The sequence below is a fragment of the Astyanax mexicanus genome, chromosome 20, assembly GCF_023375975.1.
Source record: "Astyanax mexicanus isolate ESR-SI-001 chromosome 20, AstMex3_surface, whole genome shotgun sequence".
Taxonomy (NCBI): domain Eukaryota; kingdom Metazoa; phylum Chordata; class Actinopteri; order Characiformes; family Acestrorhamphidae; genus Astyanax; species Astyanax mexicanus.
The window spans coordinates 706208-725765 of NC_064427.1; the positions used below are offsets into that span (position 1 = coordinate 706208).

The window sequence follows — 19558 nt, forward strand, 5'->3', positions numbered from 1 at the left end:
CAGAACTGTGCTCTTACCCTGCTAATTGAACCTTCACACTCTGCTCTTACTGGTGCAATGTGCAATTAATGAAGATTGAACACCAGGCTGCTCCAATTTAGACATGAAACCTAAAATCCCACACTAAAATGATGACAGGTGTTTCAGTTTCATTGTCCAACCCCTGTAGATGTGCAATAGGGTTCATAGAGATTGGCGCCTGCCATAAGCGTGGTGGACCATCCATGCCCTCCATGCCCATAATGCCCTTCACATTAGATGATGATGATGATGATGATGGAGGTGGTGTAGAAGCTGAAGGGTGAGCTGATTGACAGACACCTGCAGGTCGTGACCCGACACGCTGAAGAGGATTGGACAGCAGGACAGCGTCTAATCCAATAGCAGGGCTGGAGAGCCGGCTCTACTCCCAGTGAGCTGAGCTTCTGCTGAGTGAACTCTGGAGTCTGGAGCTTCAGCCACATCTCCACAGGTACCTCTCTCTCATATATATATATATATCTTCTGAAATATATTGTTTTTACTTAAAATTTGTTCTATAGATCTGATAAAACTGATAGAACTCAGACGTGCTGTAAACTTTGCTGAAATATCATTGGTCAATAAGAGAGGGGAAGTTATTTAGAGTTATAAAGTAGAGTATTTTAATCAAATTGAAAATTATCGTTGGCATAATGAATCATTAAGCAAACCATTTTTCGTTGGTAGAAAGTTTTCTAAATGTTACAATTAACATTCTTAGAATGTTTAATCTGTATGTGATGTTTTTGAAAGTTCAGGTAACTTTGCTGAAACGTCACTTGTGTCAAAGTTTTAGTTAAAAATGTTTAGTTTTGGGGATGTTACTTTTTTAATGTTTGCAAAATGTTAGTATTTATCTATCTGGGATCATAACATGAGAAATGTTCTAAAAACACTGTGATTCAAATCATTATTACTTTATCCGAGGGTTCCTGGAACATTTTCCAGCTACCTTTCTTTTTAGCCTAGGTTTCATTTTATTTGTCCAACATATTTCTTAAATGGTTTATAAAGTGCAATTTAAACATTTAAAAAACGTTACAAATGCATAATGTAACCTTCAATAAAGAAAACAGGCCATTTATGGGTTTGTTTTTTACTTTAGGGTCTAAAAGGACTAAAACGAGATCCTTCTTAATGTGATACATTAAATATACTGTAAATATACAATTTAACTTTTTTGGAAAAGAGAATGAATACCATCAGAGCTTAAAGACATTAAACGCTGATGAACAAAACATTTCAGTACAGAGATTGTAAAAATTAAAAAAATCAAATTTAACTGGATAAATGGCTTGTCAAATATCACTATCAAACAAAAAAAACAGGACTGTTGTTGTAAAAATGTCTCTAAATATTGTGATACAGTATTTCTATCAGATTGCCCAGCCTTGCTCTGTTTACAGCGTTTTTACAGTGAGTTTGGAGGTAAATATGGAGTATAAACACTTTTTTTTTTGGGAAAAATGTTACTGAACATACTGATGTGTAAAGATTGTCAGTTAAACCTGCAATTTCCAAAGGTGACCTATGAACAAGGCGGCCATCTTGGAATAAGGTCAGGTGTCACACCTCAGCTCAGCTCACCTGCTCACCTGCCCTCAGGTTTAAAACCATCAATCAATCAATCAATCAATAATTTAATCAATTCATATTTATTTCCATTCAGAAGTACATTAAACCTGTAGACTTTATTTTTAATGTAGCTGATTTACAGTAAACAGAGGTTTAGGGAGAAATAAAAATAATTTTTAATGTGTAACTTAATATTTAAGCAAATAATTCAAAGAAAACAATCAAGATAATAGAAGAAACATTATTTTAACATATGATAAAATAAACCAATTATAATTTATCTATAAATTAACGAACCTTTGTTTAAACTCTGAGAACTTTGAGGGCGACCCTTATGTAGCAGTTAACTGAGCATCAAAATATTAAAATATACATTTACATTACATTACATACAAAATGACATTTAAAAAAAGAGAATTGAGAAATAAAAAGATTTAAAAATATGAACATATTTGTCAAAATTAAAAAAATAAAAAAATATATATATATATATAGAAATAATATTATATTAATATATATTAATATATAATATTAATTTCTGTATTATATTAATAATCCTGTTCAGCTGAATCAGTAGTGAGTCGGGTCTGGAACAGTGAGGATGGCGAGCTCCTTCACTAAACTGCTGAGCGGCCGGAACACCAGCCTGCTGCTGGCCAGCCTGGGCGCTGGAACCATCGCTGCCGGGTACCTCCTGAGAGAGAACGCCAGGATCTCAGCGGAGGAGAGGAGGAAACTCTACCCCCCCAGGTACCTAAATATATATATATACCCCATAATACTACTGATATACATCACATCTATAACTTCATTCTGTTCTGTTAAGTGTATTTATATACTTCTATAATACTCATCAAATAACAACTCATTATAAAACACTGTAGTACTGTAATACAGAATATATTTATATAGATAGACAGAGACACAGACAGGTAGGTAGGTAGACAGACACACAGATAGACGATACACAGAGAGATAGATAGATAGACAGACAGACAAACATAGATAGATGGACAGACAGACATACATACAGATAGATAGATAGATAGATAGATAGATAGATAGATAGATAGATAGATAGATAGATAGATAGATAGATAGATAGATAGAGGGATGGACAGATGACTGACAGACAGACAATAGACAGAGAGCTACATTGATAGACAGACAGACAGATAATAGATAAATGGACAGACAGCGGGATGGAAAGACGATAGATAGATGGAAGGACAGACAGATTATAGATAGATAGACAGACAGACAGACAGATAGATAGATAACTGAGTGAAAGGTGAAAGGGGGCGGGGCTGGTAAAATGTAAGGAGCTTATCTCCTGATTGGCCAGCTCCCTTGTGTATTCTACACACAGGAAAGATCAAATTAGATCAAATTAGATTAAATTAGATCTTCTGTCCAGACGAAAGCTTCTCCTCACAGTTAACCCAGACAGACTGCAGAGTTTATAACTCTCACATCAGAGTCGAGACCGCACGGGAAACACTAACCATTTATTTTTACCTGTTTTGATAAAATTGTTTCGCTGACAAAAGCTGAATATCTGTTATTTCTTAAATTAAGCAGAACATTTATATTTAAAACAATCATATGTCAAGTTTTCTGGATGTTTTAATTTTTAGTTTTTGCAAAAGGGAGTGTTATGTAAGAGACATTGTGTTTACATTGTGATGCAAACCATTATTACATCACAAGTTTTCAGAAAGTCTGTGAAACATTATTTCTGTAACGTAATTGGCTAACCTTCCTGGAACTTTTTCAAAACGTTGCCAAATGTTCATATAACAGAAAAGCCAGGGGTTCGGCCCAGCAGGGAATTGAACCCTGGTCTTCACATGATAAACAGAGATAAAGTCCACTACACAACACTGTGTGTGAGATGTTTTTATGTTTTTGCTTGTTATTATATATATCATTGTTTGGGCGTCCCCATACTGTCCTCAGAACATATAATAACAGTCTGTCCTGATCCCGGACCTGTCTCTCTCTCTACAGCGCCGATTACCCTGATCTGAGAAAGCACAATAACTGCATGGCGAGCGCTCTGACCCCCGCCATCTACGCCAAGCTGAGGGACAGAGTCACCTCCAACAACTGGACCATCGACCAGTGCATCCAGACCGGCGTGGACAACCCCGGACACCCCTTCATCAAGACAGTGGGCATGGTCGCGGGCGACGAGGAAAGCTACGAGGTAAAGTACCCATAGAATATAATATAGAATGTATGAACGTATGTTTTACTACACAAATATAGACTTAAATTTTATTCAAATTCTCTTCTATAGAAAGTTCCTCTGATCCTGATGTTGGCTTGTGTTTCTGATCTGATATTGCAGTTGTTTGCTGAGCTTTTTGATCCCGTGATTAAAGACAGACACAACGGCTACGACCCGAGAACCATGAAGCACCCCACCGACCTGGACGCCTCCAAGGTCTCAACTTTTTCCCTTTCACTTTTGTTGTTTTTGTTTTCTGTTTCCACCACCAGACCTTTATTTCTTATAAGAAAGTCATATTATGTAGATCTAAAGAAAAATATTGCCATCAGCTGCCGGAGTCCTGAGAGAGCACAGTTGGTCTTGTTCTCTCTGGGTGGGTACAGTACAGTAGATGGCACTCTCTCTTTTCCCTCATCACTCCTAGGGTGATGTGGATCAGCACAAGGCTGCGTCTGTGAGCTGATGTATCAGAACCGAGTCGCTCACAATAATACTGGTAAATTCCAGTGTAAAAAACATTAATCGAGACCTGTTACAACGTTACATCCCAAAAAAGAAAACATGATTATAATGAAGTTTCATTGTTATTATAAAGTTAATAAATGTGAGGCTATACAGAATGCCAAGCTTCTTTATTTTTACCACCAACCGCACCGAAAACATACCGAAAACATACCAAAAACATGTGAACCAAACCGTGAATTTTCTGTACTGTTACACCCCTAGTATTTAATGTATATGTAATTTAAACTGTGCTGTTTTCTTTGTTATCTCTTTGTAGATCTCCTCCGGTGTCTTTGATGAGCGCTACGTTTTGTCGTCCCGGGTTCGTACGGGCCGCAGTATCAGGGGTCTGAGCCTCCCCCCGGCCTGCTCGCGCTCGGAGCGCCGGGAGGTGGAGAAGGTGGCGGTTCAGGCCCTGTCCGGACTCAGAGGAGACCTGGCCGGGCGATACTACAGCCTGAGTGAGATGACGGAGCTGGAGCAGCAGAGGCTGATCGACGTGAGTATCAGATTCAGTAAATCTTCAGGGTTGTGGTGTTAAGGTTTGGGTTCTTCTCTCACTCTGTGATCCTGAACTCTTCAGGAACACTTCCTGTTCGATAAGCCCGTCTCCCCCCTGCTGACGGCGGCCGGCATGGCGAGGGACTGGCCCGATGCTCGCGGGATCTGGTAAGATCAAAATTTAAGACCTAAACACTTCCTTTACTTCCTCCAGACTTTACCTTCAGACCTGATCTTTAACTTCCTACTCCAGTCTTCTTCCCTTCATGTGTAGCGTTTAGTTTTATTCGTTCTTCCAATATGTTTTGTTTATCTCCTTAACAGGCTAACATTGTCAATACACTACCCTAAAGAAAAGCCCCAATCAGTTTACATAGAATTTCCCTATAGGTACTGAATAATACACCTTAATATGTAATAAACCCTGGACTACTCAGGGTTAACATGTGTAAACATGTGTCTCCCCGTATTGAGTTGTATTCCTACACTGCAAAAATTTTGTCTTTAGCATCTAATATTTTTCCTTTTTTCATTTAACATAGTAATTAGGGGTGGGAATCTTTTACTATCTCACGATTCGATTCGATTCCGATTTTGGGGGCCACGATTCGATTCAAAATCGATTTTTGATTCAAAACGATTTGATTTATAAAAATTTCTGCTTCTGGCTTATGAATCTTATTGAAAAAAAGCCTCCATAATATACACTGGTCCTGGAGAAGGTAATGTGTTACAAAAACAATAAAATGTGCAGGAATGTGGGTCTTCAGTGACAGAGGAATCACTGGGATATCACAATGACGTTAATGAACAATAAATAAATAATAAATAACACTGATTTATTACCAGGCTACTAGCGGTGGTGTGTAGGTGACGCTGCTGGGCTGATGTGATGATAGCAGTGAAGCGCTAAAGTTCAGGAGCAGCTGCTGATTAACTAGTTAATTTAAGGTCGTTGTATTTCTTCAGAAAGGGGGCAGGAGGTGGAGAAATTAATTCATATTGTCCGTTCCTTAATTCCTCTGTGATGAGGAGCTGAAATTAGCTCTGATTAGCTTATTGTTATTTTTCCGTTCCGCCTTAAATGCTGCAGCCCGCTGCCACCTGTTGCATTATTTAAGGTGGAACTGGAAAGTTAGCTAGTTAGCTAGCTAACAGTTACTGAAACTAACTACTAGCGATCTTTTTTATGCTTGTTATGAAGCATTCTGCCATAAAACATTGAAACTACACGTTAATCTAATGTAATATAGTGCTTGTTCTGCCATCTTACCGGTGATTCTCATACACCTACGCTCTGTGTGGGTCTGACGGTAAGTTCAAACTGCAGCGCCACTTGTCGCTTTGGGCAGTGGGAGGCGGAGCGAAAAACGCTTCGTGCCGCTGCAGTGTGAACTTACAGTGAGGGGTAGGGCCAAGGGAAGAAATGGGATTGGACCTTAGAATCGATTTTGGGACATTTTAAATCGATTCTGAATCGTAGTAAATGAGAATCAAGATTCTTATGTGAATCGATTTTTTGGCACACCTCTAATAGTAATTCTGTTATTTTTTAGATTTTAAATGTATTTGATCTTATTTTTACTTTATAGTTCATAGTTAACGTTTTATCTTCTGAAAATGTAAACTTGTTCTATTGGCAAATAACTTAATATAATAGCTTAATTCAACAAATGAGAGATAATTTAGCTTCTGTGAAAAAAAAATGTTTGAAACAATCAAAACAATCTGCCAGTGAAATAAGACACTTTCAGTATATACAGTACAGTATAACCACTTAAAACAGGTAAAATTAAGCAGTAATACAAGAGAGGGAGTGCTATAATGTGTAGTTTTGGCCCTGCCCATATTACACTTTATAGCATGAATCTCGAGTGTATTATTGTTCCATTTTCACTGTTTATTGGAAGATTTTGAGATGAAAAGAAATTATAAATTAGAAATCGCAGTTGCAACATAAGCCTTTTAATATAATTGGAACATAGACTTCACCGCTAATTTTTCAGAGCTTTCTAGTGGACTTAAAACATCAGATTCATTGCCTTTTATTTTTGCCATTTAGACTGACACACAAACAACTCATCTGTTTTACATATGACATAAAAGATCGGATTTGGGAGAGTTGAGTCTATTTGAGAGTTTAATCTCCTCTTAAATAAGTTATTGGGTAATGCAAGCATTTATTAAATTATTTTCAAAGCCCCAGTAAGCTGCAGATCCACTTAGAACTCAAGCTTGTGTACTGAATGCTGTTAAATCACAGTAACAATGTTCCCGTTGTGATTCTGAAGGCACAACAACGACAAGAACTTCTTGATATGGATTAATGAGGAGGATCACACCCGTATCATCTCCATGGAGAAAGGAGGCAACATGAAGAGAGTGTTCGAGAGATTCTGCAGAGGACTCAAACAGGTACACCTGCTTCTGCATCAGCAGCTGGAGTCTGAGAGAGAGAGAGAGTACAGTAGGCCATGCTGTTTCTGCATCAGCAGCCAGAGTCTGAGAGAGGCATCTTTTAGCTGATTTATCAGAGCTGGGGATCCGGCGCTTCCCTCTGGCTGCCCTGATTGGTGGCACTTGAAAAAGAGACGGAGTCTATATATATTTACATCTGATCCTCACAAGAGCATGATAGTTGGGATGCTGTCATTTCTCCCCATCCATTTTATTCATTTTTTCTTATTGATTATTGATTATTATTGATTATTAATTTTCAGGTGGAGCACTTGATTCAGGAGAGGGGCTGGGAGTTCATGTGGAACGAGCGGCTGGGATACATCCTCACCTGCCCGTCCAACCTGGGCACCGGCCTGAGAGCCGGAGTTCACATCCGCTTACCAAAGCTGGGCAAGGTGAGAATTATAGATTTATTATTGATCCAAATCATTAACTCTCTACTGCATGTTTCTATTATAGGTCAAACACAAACCTTTATTAAATGTTTATAAATAGTAGTCCTTTTTAATCTGCTGCTAATGATAAAATGATAAAAATATCTTTATTACATAATACAATAGTTTTTTTTGTACCATATCGCCCACCCCAACTGGAGTCTGTCTGGATGTATATATATTTATAGTTAAATATATTATTTGGTTTTTAGCTCTGTTAAATCAGTGCTGGTCTCCCAGTTTGGCCATTAATTGTTCTCTAGTCCCGCTACAGTAAATAACATCTAAACTCCAGTCTCTGTTTCCTGCAGGATCCTCGCTTCAATAAGATCCTGGATAACCTGAGGCTGCAGAAGCGCGGGACAGGGGGAGTGGACACGGCCGCTGTGGGCGACGTATTCGACATCTCAAACAACGACCGTCTGGGAAGATCTGAGGTAAAGATGCTTAAAAACTTTTCTATTTCTAGCTTAAAGATGCACTAAACCCTAAACCATCTTGTTTTTTACAGGTGGAGCTGGTGCAGATGGTTATTGACGGTGTTAATTATCTAATCGAGTGTGAGAAGAGGCTGGAGAAGGGTCAGGACATCAAGATTCCTGCCCCCCTCCCTCAATTCAGGAAGTGAGGTGTTGTGACCTACACCCATCAAACTTTAACTTACCTAAACCTCAATAAAATGAGCCCTAAAACTACAGATGTCCTCTTTTTTTATAAAGCAGTTAATGATCTTTCATGAAGAGGTACGCTACCCAAAAGGAGATGCCACTATGATCAGTAGAATTCGGGTTTAAATCCTGCTCATGAAGCTTGCCATCAGCTGCCGGAGTCCCGAGAGTGCACAGTTGTCCTTGCTCTCTCTGGGTGGGTACAGTACAGTAGATGGCGCTCTCTCTTTCCCCTCATCACTCCTAGGGTGATGTGGATCAGCACAAGGCTGCGTCTGTGAGCTGATGTATCAGAACCGAGTCGCTGCGCTTTCCTCCGAGCGTTAGCGCTGTGATGCTACTCAGCAATGCTACAGCAGCAGCAGCAGTTCAAAAAGAGGCGGAGTCTGACTTCACGTGTATCGGAGGAGGCGTGTGCTGGTCTTCTTAACCCTCCTGCTGTTGGAGCATCACTAGTGAAAGGGGAACACCTAATTGGCCATGAAAATTGGTGGGAAGATGGGATAAAAAATTTGAAAAGAAAAAAAGTAGATCCCATATACACACATTCACATAGTAAAATTATGCATTGTGTTACCCTGATTAAATTACATTATTAATTTGTCACAAATATACTCTTGAATATACTTGAATATACACATTATCAATTTTATAAGCTCTGCTTTCTACTCAAGAACAATTGAGAACAGTTCTGTTTCCAGAACGTCTAGAACAGGTTCTAGCTGTATTTCGTGACTGGTTTTAGTGGCAGTAGCATGTCCTGTATCTTTAAGCCCCTGACTGGCTTTAGCACCTAGAGTTACTTCACACTGATCTGCAGTTAGAGCCGTTAAAGGGTTTAGAGTAGTAACTCTGACATAAGCTCCTGAGAAACACCAGGTCTGACACACAACCCCCATTTACTCCCAGCGGCCATTGACTGAGACACCGGCTGCGTCCCAATTGCATAATAATCACACCACCGCTCGAAAGTTGCTTTATTATCGTCTATTTTTGTTATTTTAGATTTTAGCTCCAGTAATAAACTGAAAATGTGCAAAATCCAACTTAAATTATTTAAAAGTTGTACATTGTAGACAAGACAAAAAAGTGGGTCACTTTTAGCAATGAAAATAAGTAGGAATGGAAATAAACTGAATTTTGTAAATGGATGCATCAAAATGAGAATTTCCACAGCCTGTGTTACTGCACTCTCTACTGCAGCATTTACTCAACACACAGCACATTCACACTTTCATCATAATAATAACTAGAAAAAGACTCAGAAACACAGAGAACTCTGTAACTATTAAAGTAGAAGTTCTTTTCTTTAGAGAAATTACAGATACAGAAGCCAGAGAGCAGTGAGTACTGTTTCCTATACCTTCAAACTCAGACTCTCTCCTCTTACTACAGGAAGACGTCTGGCTGACCCACATGGTAACAGCCCTGTCTCAGTTACCTCCTCACTACTCCAGGGATACTGTATAATTGGAACAAGTTAATATAAGTTAGATGGTGTAATAATAATAAATATACAGATTTCTTTTTATATTTTTAACCAGTAGATTTTCTGATGCACTGGAGATGATCACGACTGTCTCTAAAGCTTATAAAGACTGTCTCTACCCGCCCTCGTCTCCCCCTGAGTGGGAGATTTACCTTAACTGCAGACTACAACCTCCCATCGTTAGACAGTCTAATCCCGCGGGGCTAATTTCTCCCCTAGATCTTCTTAGTGACGCGTTCCTGATCACGCTAATCTCCTATACCTGCTCTATACCTACAAACCAAGTGGGTAAGGAATGGGCCTATAGCTTCCAACACAGTGAGTGCCCATATATATATATACATATAGTTTCTGAATCAGTTTCTCTGATTTTGCTATTTATAGGTTTATGTTTGAGTAAAATGAACATTGTTGTTTTATTCTATAAACTACAGACAACATTTCTCCCAAATTACAAATAAAAATATTCTCATTTAGAGCATTTATTTACAGAAAATGAGAAATGACTGAAATAACAAAAAAAAAGATGCAGAGCTTTCAGACCTCAAATAATGCAAAGAAAACAACAAGTTCATATTCATAAAGTTTAGAAAGTTTAGAAGTTTAGAAGTTTTTAATCAGTTTTTTTCATGTGTCTTGGCATCATGTTCTCCTCCACCAGTCTTACACACTGCTTTTGGATAACTTTATGCTGCTTTACTCCTGGTGCAAACAGATTCTGGTTTGTTTAACACTTTTTGTTTACTATAGCAACTGAAATTACCAAACAATATATATTTCAGTTTCTCTGTACTGTAACAGAGGTACAGTGAGCTCAGGTAAAACACCTGTGGTTATTTTTACTGTTGAGTTAAAGCGCCCCCTACTGTCCACAAGGATCAAACTCAGACCCTTTTACAATGGACATCATTTATTTCTTTTTCTTCACTATCAATAGTATGAAAATAGGTCTTCAATAATTTAATTATCTTATTTGATTTAATTTCCTGGTTTACAGGACTCCAAAAATCTGGTTTATGCAAAATCGAATTTTTCCCATTACTCCAAAATGCTACAATAATATCACTTATAACATTTACTAAACATTAATAAATAATAATAAATGAGAATGAGAAATTTATGAATTTAGTGTCGTGATATATTATTGTTATGTTTTATAGGGCTCCAAACTCTGGAGTCTATACAACCAAATAAGCAAATTTCCTACATTTACCTACAATTCAAATTCTTACAGTATTATTACTTGAAATATATATAATAAAGTGTTCAAGACTTCAGTGGTGTTATTTGATCACCCTTTGATTTTCTTATTTTACAGGAGTCTAAACTCTGGTCTATATACAACCAAATAGACATTTGTTCTAATTTTGCCATTTCGTAAATCCCAAATTCCTACAGCAATATCATTTGAAATTAAACATGATTAATACTCGATTGGATCCATTTCAAGAGGTCAGTGTTTTCTTTTGATAAGACCCTGATTTTGTTCTTTAATAAGACTTTTAAAAAGCTGAAAACAAATGCATTTCATTTTTTAATAAGAGAAAGGTCTCAATTTCAAGAATGTTGTTCTGTGTTTTTATTTTTTTTTTGGTCGCCAAATATTTGATGCATCCCAAAAATTTTACGTTTTTTTTTTTTAAGCATTTTCTCAATTAGCCATCCAACTAGTTTAAGGATTAGTTTAAAAGTACTCCCCATTTGGCTTTGGCTGTTGCTCATAATCAGAAAGAAGTTTTACAGACACATTGTTTTTCTTTTTTTATAACATCATAAACATTTTATTGGTAACAGTGACTAAGCTGCAGTTTTGAATATTGGATGAGTTACAAACAGAGGTTATGAAGAACATAACACCTTGTTCCACAGATTACAGTGCAATCTAAGCCAAAAACAAAAAACATAAAAGAAATATAAAAGAAAATGTCTGCCACACACCTCAAATGCAGTAAAGGCCAATTTATGCTTCTGCGTCGAATCTATGCCACAGTTTACTCGCACTATACGCATAGCCACGTAGCCAACGCCTGAACGCCTACGCTGTAGCCCGACATGATCCTCCTGCAGTAACTGTGATTGGTCTGCTGAGCATCGTACTCCCGCCTTTGCGTTTCTGCCTACACTACCAACTAGTGTTCTGGGGGTGTAATCGCAGAACGACGCACCAACGCACAAATATAAATGCTAACAATGGCGTAGGCCACTTTCGCAGGCTACACCGGCACTCCGTAAACTGTAGGTGGACTCGGCGAAGAAGTATAAAGTGTCGCCTATGGTTTAGGTACAGGAATTTCAACAGAAGACGTGGAAGCGTGGAAGGGAAGGACAGTGAAAGGACATTATAATATAATATAATCAAGTTCACCGTAGTACTCTGCTCCGAAAACAGTCGAGATTCATTGCACAGCAGGTTGCGCGACCAGTACACTGTATCTCTGTGCAAATTAAGAACAAATTAAAAGGAACAGCATTCACCCCCACCCTCACCGCCCCCCACCATCCAATATTTGCCATTTATTTCTTTTATTTTTTTTTTATTTATTATTTAAATCAAGGTCCCGTTTATGCTCATATTTGGGTCACATTATCTTTTTTTTATACACACACTATAGAAAAATCAGCCGTCCACAGCTGGCACCCAGAGGGCGAGGAGACCGATTGAGAAAGTCCCGTAGCGAGGGCGAGACACTGCCGAGATGCTCGTCTCAGAGTTCTGGGCGGGCGCTGGGGGTCTGAGTGTGGGGGCGGGCTGGGTAGAGGCGGGTAGAGGCAGAGGTGTATAGATTCGGAGGGGTGGGCAGAGTGAGCGGGAGTCACTCTGGTGTTATTAGTCCACTGGTCGCTTTTCTCCGTGTTTCTTTGTAAACTCTTCTGCGTTCTTAAAGAACTTTTTACGATCTTTTGAGTATTCCTCTGCTAAGTCGGCCCTCAGCGGGTGCTCTGGTTGAGGGTCGTTGACGAGGGCGATGAGAGACTGGATTACTAATTAGGGGAGAAAAACAAAGAGAACACAATGCATCGATTTATTAAACAACATGACATTTGAGGCTGGTTCATGTCTACTGTGGACGCAGGTATGCAGATATGGTGCCCGGCCAAAGAGAAAAAGAGGGAAAAAGAAAAAGAGGGAGTGACACGTAGGGGTGGGCGATATGGCCCTAAAATAATATTAAAATAATATTAGGATTTCGTGGAATTTTTACTTTAACGATACTCTTAGCGATATGACAAAACATGGAATTAAAATGGCACGACATGGCACACGTCTAGTGACAGGTGTAGGCCTAATTGCAGTTGCACAGTGGCACTGGGGTCTTGGGTTCAAGTCCCTTTCTGGGTGGAATTCCCATGCTCTCCTGCATGGGTTTTCTCCCCCAGCCCAAAAACATTGAGATCAGGTAAAGTAGATACTCTAAATGGTCCTGACTCTAATTTTTTTTTGTGTGTGTGGTATGAATGTAAGTTTGTGTAAATGTATATATGACTGTGTGCCCACATATGGACTGGCACTCTTTCCTGGGAAAATGCTGTAGTACCCAATGCAGTGCTCCAGGTGGACGGTGGTTTCCGGTTAAGAGTAGGCTGTGCGCTATTGGCTGCCGCTTCTCACCGGTTTATGGATGAGTGCCGAGTATGAATAGTAGTGTGTAAAACGTAAAACATTAGAAAACGACCTTGGGTTTCTAAAATGGGGACATACAAGAGTAACTTCATTTATTGCAGACAAAACGAACGGATTAAAATTGTATATATTCTTTTTATCTGTAAATTGTTTAAATTGCATTATTATATTATACATATATTTCAGTGACAATTGCAATTATTTCTGGGACAAAATATCATGACAGGCCTGGGTATGTTTAGGGGTCCCATTGTGACACAACATCTGTTATGTTCAATCGCTGAGCTGCATCTGCACTATGTATGAACCAGCCTTTACGCCTCACCTAACTAAAGGACCAATCATTGGTCCTCATTCACCAATATCTCTACTTCAGAATTATGATGCCAAATAAGAAAACAAAGATCAGAATTTATATAAAAACTGTACCTTGGTCAGTTTTAGTTGCTGGTTTCCAGTTTTCAGCACTTATGACTGGCAGGCAGACCTGGCCTTTCTCGTCGATGTTCGGGTGGTAGATCTTTGTTTTGAAGGTGATTTTTGGAGGCTTAAACGGATACTCAGCAGGGAATATGATCTCAATCCGGAATGCGCCTTTATCGTACGGAGGGTTGTCCTGCAAGAAACAAACAAGAGCAACAAAACTTGGTCAGAAAATACAATTTTTATTTTTTTTCATACAAATTCAGTAAAACTGAAGTCTTCAGAGAGACAAGAGTACAAAGCTAACAATAAGATGATATTTCATAATACTCACAGGAACGATGAGCCCTTGCCAAGTCAAAATGTTTGACTCGTCAACTTGGATGTTGCGGAAATTTTTCATTCCAGACTTGCGGATTTCATCAAGTTCCTGTAAAACAAGATATCAAGATATCTGATGTAAGGCTTGGTGATAAGACTAAAAGCTAATATTTTTATTAGATATACAATATTATTCATGAAGGTTTGCTTATATTGTATAAGCATTAGTATTTATTTATGTAAAACATACTGTACATTTAGACCTGTTAAAATAATTTCGTCTTTGACTCATAGTACTACTTAATATACGGTCATGATCTTAATCATCAATAATATCCACTGTATGTTCCTAGTGAGAAGTGCTTTATATTATTTATTTAGGATCTTATTAGTATTATTACATAACTATTTTTGCAACCCATCCCAGTGCCTGAATATTCTTAAAAAATGATTTTGCTATAACACATCTGAATTACATTACCATACTTATATCCATGACAATAAGGTATATTTTAATAGTAAATCTCTAACTGTGTATCCAAGTGAGTATCTCTCCAATTCATATTATCAGTATTAAACTGTACTGGACAATGTTCAAGATGGTGTAATATAGTCAAGAATTTTTTTTTTTTCCCATTAATAACACTCTGTTGAGTGTCATCTCACAAATTTAGGCCCTATAAAGACAAACATTTTCATACTCTTGTACCATATATTTTAAATATTATCAGTATGTATGATATACTGCTATTTCCTGTAATTTAACACTTTGTCAGAGTTAGTGCTGCTCTGCTAACTGCCGGAACCAGTTCCTGTTTATTTCACTTCCATAGTGAAACCAAAAAGGATGTGTGACTTACAAAGCCTGACTTATTCTTTACATACATGAACAGCCAACAAAAATGACCAGAGTTTAAGCTTTTAAAACCAAGAATAAAGACATCAGATCCATCTTTCCACTCATAAATGAGAACAATACACAGGTAAAAAACAAATAATAGGAACGACCTCTGGCCTTAAAAGGCTTTCAGGTTCAATTCAATTCAAACTAACAAAAAGTGAAAGTAAAGAAGAATTCACATGACTGCACATACACATTCAGCTTTGGTCTGTCAGGAAATCACCTGAAACTTTTGTCTAAATTAAAAGAAAACTTAATGTTAAAAACATACTTTTGGTTTAGTATTTAGACCTGCACTCGAATAAATACAGACAGCAGACTTTGTGTCAGCTTCTAACAATGAAAATGCTAAATACATAAGGACAGTACTAAATTATATATCTAAATTAAAAGGTAATGGACAGTAAAAATGTAAATGTTATAGATAACATCACAACAAAAACAGTGAGGGTGACACTAGAGTCTTTTTACATAAAATAAGCTGAATAAATTAGCCTCTTTATATATAAAAAAGGTTTACATTAGCGCCATAATAAATCAGGGTACTTTTACATTCAATACTATAGAACATATGAAGGTAAATGTGCTTCTATTTTTACTTAAAAAAGAAAAGGGAGGACTTCTAGAACATCTACTTTAACTGGAGAAAATTACCTTCACTATTTTAACTTTAACTCAAGTAGATTATATCTTTAGAGTATTTTAATACACTTAATTGGTATTGTTATAAGGTAAGTACACCATTTTTTTAAATAAATAGAACAATTTTTTATAATAGCTAGTGTTTGAAGAGTGTACACAAATCCCACACAATACAATATTGCAATAGTTAGAAGCACAGTAAACCATTATAGTTTTCAATACATTTAGTACAGGTTAAATACTTGTATTTTACTCTAAAGTAAAGAAACTTGTAGACATTCTACTTTAACTTAAGTTATATTCTATCTTAAGTATGTTTCACTATCTAAAGGTTCACCTCTAAACTGAGGGAAATGTTTAAAGTTTAAAGTATTTTAGAGCATTTTACTACATGTTGGGTATTGTTAAAAGGTAAATACACAATCCTTTAAGTAACGTTAAATAGAATTGTAACTGAATTAGTAATAGATACTTGTTACCTTCACTAATCTACTTTAACTCAAACTTAGCTAAGTTACATAGTTTGGGCATGAGTAACGTTACCGAGTTTCCGTGGCTGAAGTTTCCTCTCTAACCTGAGGTAAATTTTAAGTTAGCTTAGCATAATTTATACCTCGATAACTAGTTAGAAAGGTTAGCTACTTTACAGGCTTCATATAGCATATTAAGTATTGTTAAACAGGTAAACACGCAATTATGTAAGTAAATCAGCTAAATAACATTATTATGTTGTGTTTTTTAAGCTCAGACAAGGACTGTAGCTACTATCAGGCCATCTGGGTCATTAGCTCGCTAATGCTAACGGTAAGCTCGCTAGTGTTAGCCAACCATGCTAACCCAGCAGTTTCTTCCTCCTCTAAACTGAAGCGGGTAGCGGAAAATAACCGGCTTAACAACTAATTTCGGTAAAACTGAGAGAAACCCCGATTCAGGGGAAGTTTTAAACATTTAAGCGAAGTTCTAATATCGTCCCCGGCACGGCTGGGTCTGTCTGCCGGGACTGAAGCGGGAGAAGCGGGTGGCTGGTTTCCCTAGCCCCGCTGCTAACCCGCGGCTGCTACACGGCTAACGTAGATTAGCTTAGTTTAGCTAGCTCGCATGGGAGGGAGCTAAACTATATGGTAAAGTTAGCACCCATTTACAGAGAGGAATGTACTGAAATAGCTGATAAAATACATTTTATAATAATTAAACTAGTGGAAAATATTAAAATGCAACGCTTTCTATAATAATTTATTTCTGTGGTGTGTCTGAGAGACTTTACTGTGCGGTTTAACTTATAAATACATGAAAGCATGTAAATCCAGGTCCAGACCCTAAAGATTCACCCCACGTTTTTCTTCCAACCGCCCGGGCGGGTCTGCTACAGCTAAAACCCAGCGGAGCCGCCCAATCAATTAGAACAAAATCCCGGGACGGATTTTTACCTCCTAGACCTGGACTACCCACATTTACTTTTGAACGGTAGCTACAGTTTCTCTACTGAATTACTCAGTAAACGTAGCTTATGTTAAAACTCCACTTTAAAACACTGACATCAGTTCGAGAACCAGAGATTTTGAAACGCAAAAAACGCTCAAAATCAAAAACCCAGCTAAAAATATATTAGCTAAAATTTAGTTCCTTCAGCGCAGACAAAATGTCGCACTAGGTGTTGCGCTGAAGTTTGTCAACGCCGAATCGTGTAACCGAACTTCCGCTTACCAACATACAATAACGAAATCAAAAGCTTGTAGAATACTCTCAGATTTTACATTTTTATTTAAAATTACCACTAAAACGCCACATTTATTTCTTAACATACCTATTTCTTTGGACTACAGGTATATTGTCCTACAGATAAATTTGATAATGCATAATATTGTAATTTTAAGACCATTGGCTGGCTTGTTTGCCACTGATATATAATGATAATCCAGTCACTCCATTTAAAAGAGAAAAGACCATTAAACAACAACAAAAAAAACTTTAAAATATAAAGAATGTTCAGACATTTTACATGGAATAGATAAATATTTTAGTCAGCTACATTATTATAGTTTTTTGACACATAATGAAATCATCTTGGACAAAAATAAATAAATTTACGTTTCGAGTTTAGTGTCAAACCTTAAGAGAACCTAAAATAATAAAGCATATAATCAATATATTAAACATAGATTTAAACAAAAAACAATATTTCAAGTACAAAATCGTGATATTTAAAAAGTAGTGTGCGTAAACGGATATGTCGCAACAGCGCCCCTTGCGGTTACCCAATTTGGCACTTGAACATTTCGGTGTAACACCGGCTATATCGGGTGGTTGTTACCGGGAGCTCAGCGGGATAAGCTGCTGCTAACCTGCTAACTAGCTCTCCTAGCCCTGATATCGCACAGGCCCGCGCTGCCGGCGGACTAGCCGCCGTGTTTACGCCCAATCAGATAAACCCGGCGGACCCCGCCGCTGCGAGGCCGCCCGCTGTGACCTGAGGGTCGGTGTGAGAGAGCTGGGCGCGCCGCGGGGCTGCCGGAGCTCCGGATTCACCCCGCGGAATATTTACCTTATGCAGCCTCCTGCTTGCCGCCATCTTGGACTCACTGTCTGATTACCCACAATGCAGCAGTGCTTCTGGAAAAAACCTAAGATCACTCCATGAGTCAGCACACACACACACACACACACACACTCACTCTCTCTCTCTCTCTCTCTCTCACTCACTCACTCACTCACTCAACCATTATACACCCATACTACAATCACTATACACTTACACACAAACTATACACTTCCTATACACACAAACATAATACACTTTATACGCACTATACACTCTATACACACACAATAACTACACTCACTCTATACACTTACTAGAGACACTAAACACTGTACACTAAACACACACTATACTATACACTCACTAGACACACTCACACTAACTACATTCACAAATTGTACACTCACTAGACACAATATATTAACTTCACACAATATACATTTAATACACACTTACTACACTCACACACTAAGCACTTACTATATACATTCACACTATATACGCACACACTACACACGAACTACACCCCTACTGATTCTGAGTATGTATTGTGGATTTTTGAGTATTTTAAACTTACTCAAACACTAGACAGTAGTAATTAGTAAACAATTGGGACGCACCCGCAGGCTCTCCATAAACTGGCTCTGACTGGCTAGTTGTGTAGGTCATGTGACTGCACTATGCCAGACCAAACAATGAGCTCACACATGTTTTATTATTGAAGATAATTAACAGAATTTCTGTCACATCCCGAACAACGGTTGCTAATAAATACAAAACAGAAAAAAATACATATTTCCAGAGACATATTTCCTTGCAGTACCACTGCCGCCCGTTAGAGGGCAGCGCCTCACAGCTTTAAGCTAAAATAAATATAGAAATAAAAAATATACGTAAATAACAATTATTTATAAATGTATTTTTTATAAAACACTTTTCATACATAAATTGCAGATCAGAGTGCTTTAAAAGATTCTCCTGAAATTCTCCTGAAAATATTTTCTCTTTGTGAGATGGTAGATGAGTACAGGTTCTATCCAGCAGGTGGAGATAATAATATTTGTATTAGTTGAGTAAGCAGATGATTACTAAACAGTATGTATATATTTACAGAAACATCATAAAAATCAACTTTAAAAAAGTTTATTATATAGGAGTATGCGTAGTGTAATTATAGTGTTTGAATACAAATGCAACAGATGATAACTGCTTTAAAACAGTT

The 19558-nt window shown here is 37.7% G+C and overlaps 2 protein-coding genes across 2 annotated transcripts; one reads left to right on the forward strand and one right to left on the reverse strand.

Annotated features, from left to right (window-relative positions):
• Positions 1-383: 383 nt before the first annotated feature.
• On the forward strand, positions 384-8426 carry ckmt2a (creatine kinase, mitochondrial 2a (sarcomeric)). Its single transcript, XM_022680757.2, has 10 exons — positions 384-472; positions 2162-2346; positions 3607-3805; positions 3950-4045; positions 4614-4835; positions 4920-5005; positions 7129-7252; positions 7558-7692; positions 8043-8168; positions 8243-8426. The coding sequence occupies exons 2-10, from the start codon at positions 2198-2200 to the stop codon at positions 8357-8359; spliced, it is 1254 nt and encodes a 417-aa protein (XP_022536478.2). The 5' UTR covers positions 384-472; positions 2162-2197; the 3' UTR covers positions 8360-8426.
• A 3210-nt stretch (positions 8427-11636) lies between these two features.
• Positions 11637-18490, reverse strand: ube2l3a (ubiquitin-conjugating enzyme E2L 3a). Its single transcript, XM_022680758.2, has 4 exons — positions 18340-18490; positions 14268-14363; positions 13940-14126; positions 11637-12870 (listed from the first exon to the last, which is right to left on the reverse strand). The coding sequence occupies exons 1-4, from the start codon at positions 18364-18366 to the stop codon at positions 12716-12718; spliced, it is 465 nt and encodes a 154-aa protein (XP_022536479.1). The 5' UTR covers positions 18367-18490; the 3' UTR covers positions 11637-12715.
• Between the last annotated feature and the right edge of the window lie 1068 nt (positions 18491-19558).

Excerpts from the sequence above, each read along its gene's own strand:
- ube2l3a (XM_022680758.2), bottom strand. The coding sequence starts at position 18,366 with ATGGCGGCAAGCAGGAGGCTGCATAAG. Across the intron at positions 14,364-18,339 it reads CAAGCAGGAGGCTGCATAAG|GAACTTGATGAAATCCGCAA; the intron begins GTAAATATTCCG and ends CTTGTTTTACAG. Across the intron at positions 14,127-14,267 it reads GGCAAGGGCTCATCGTTCCT|GACAACCCTCCGTACGATAA; the intron begins GTGAGTATTATG and ends TGTTTCTTGCAG.
- ckmt2a (XM_022680757.2), top strand. The coding sequence starts at position 2,198 with ATGGCGAGCTCCTTCACTAAACTGCTGAGCGGCCGGAACACCAGCCTG. Across the intron at positions 2,347-3,606 it reads AGGAAACTCTACCCCCCCAG|CGCCGATTACCCTGATCTGA; the intron begins GTACCTAAATAT and ends CTCTCTCTACAG. Across the intron at positions 8,169-8,242 it reads ACCGTCTGGGAAGATCTGAG|GTGGAGCTGGTGCAGATGGT; the intron begins GTAAAGATGCTT and ends TGTTTTTTACAG.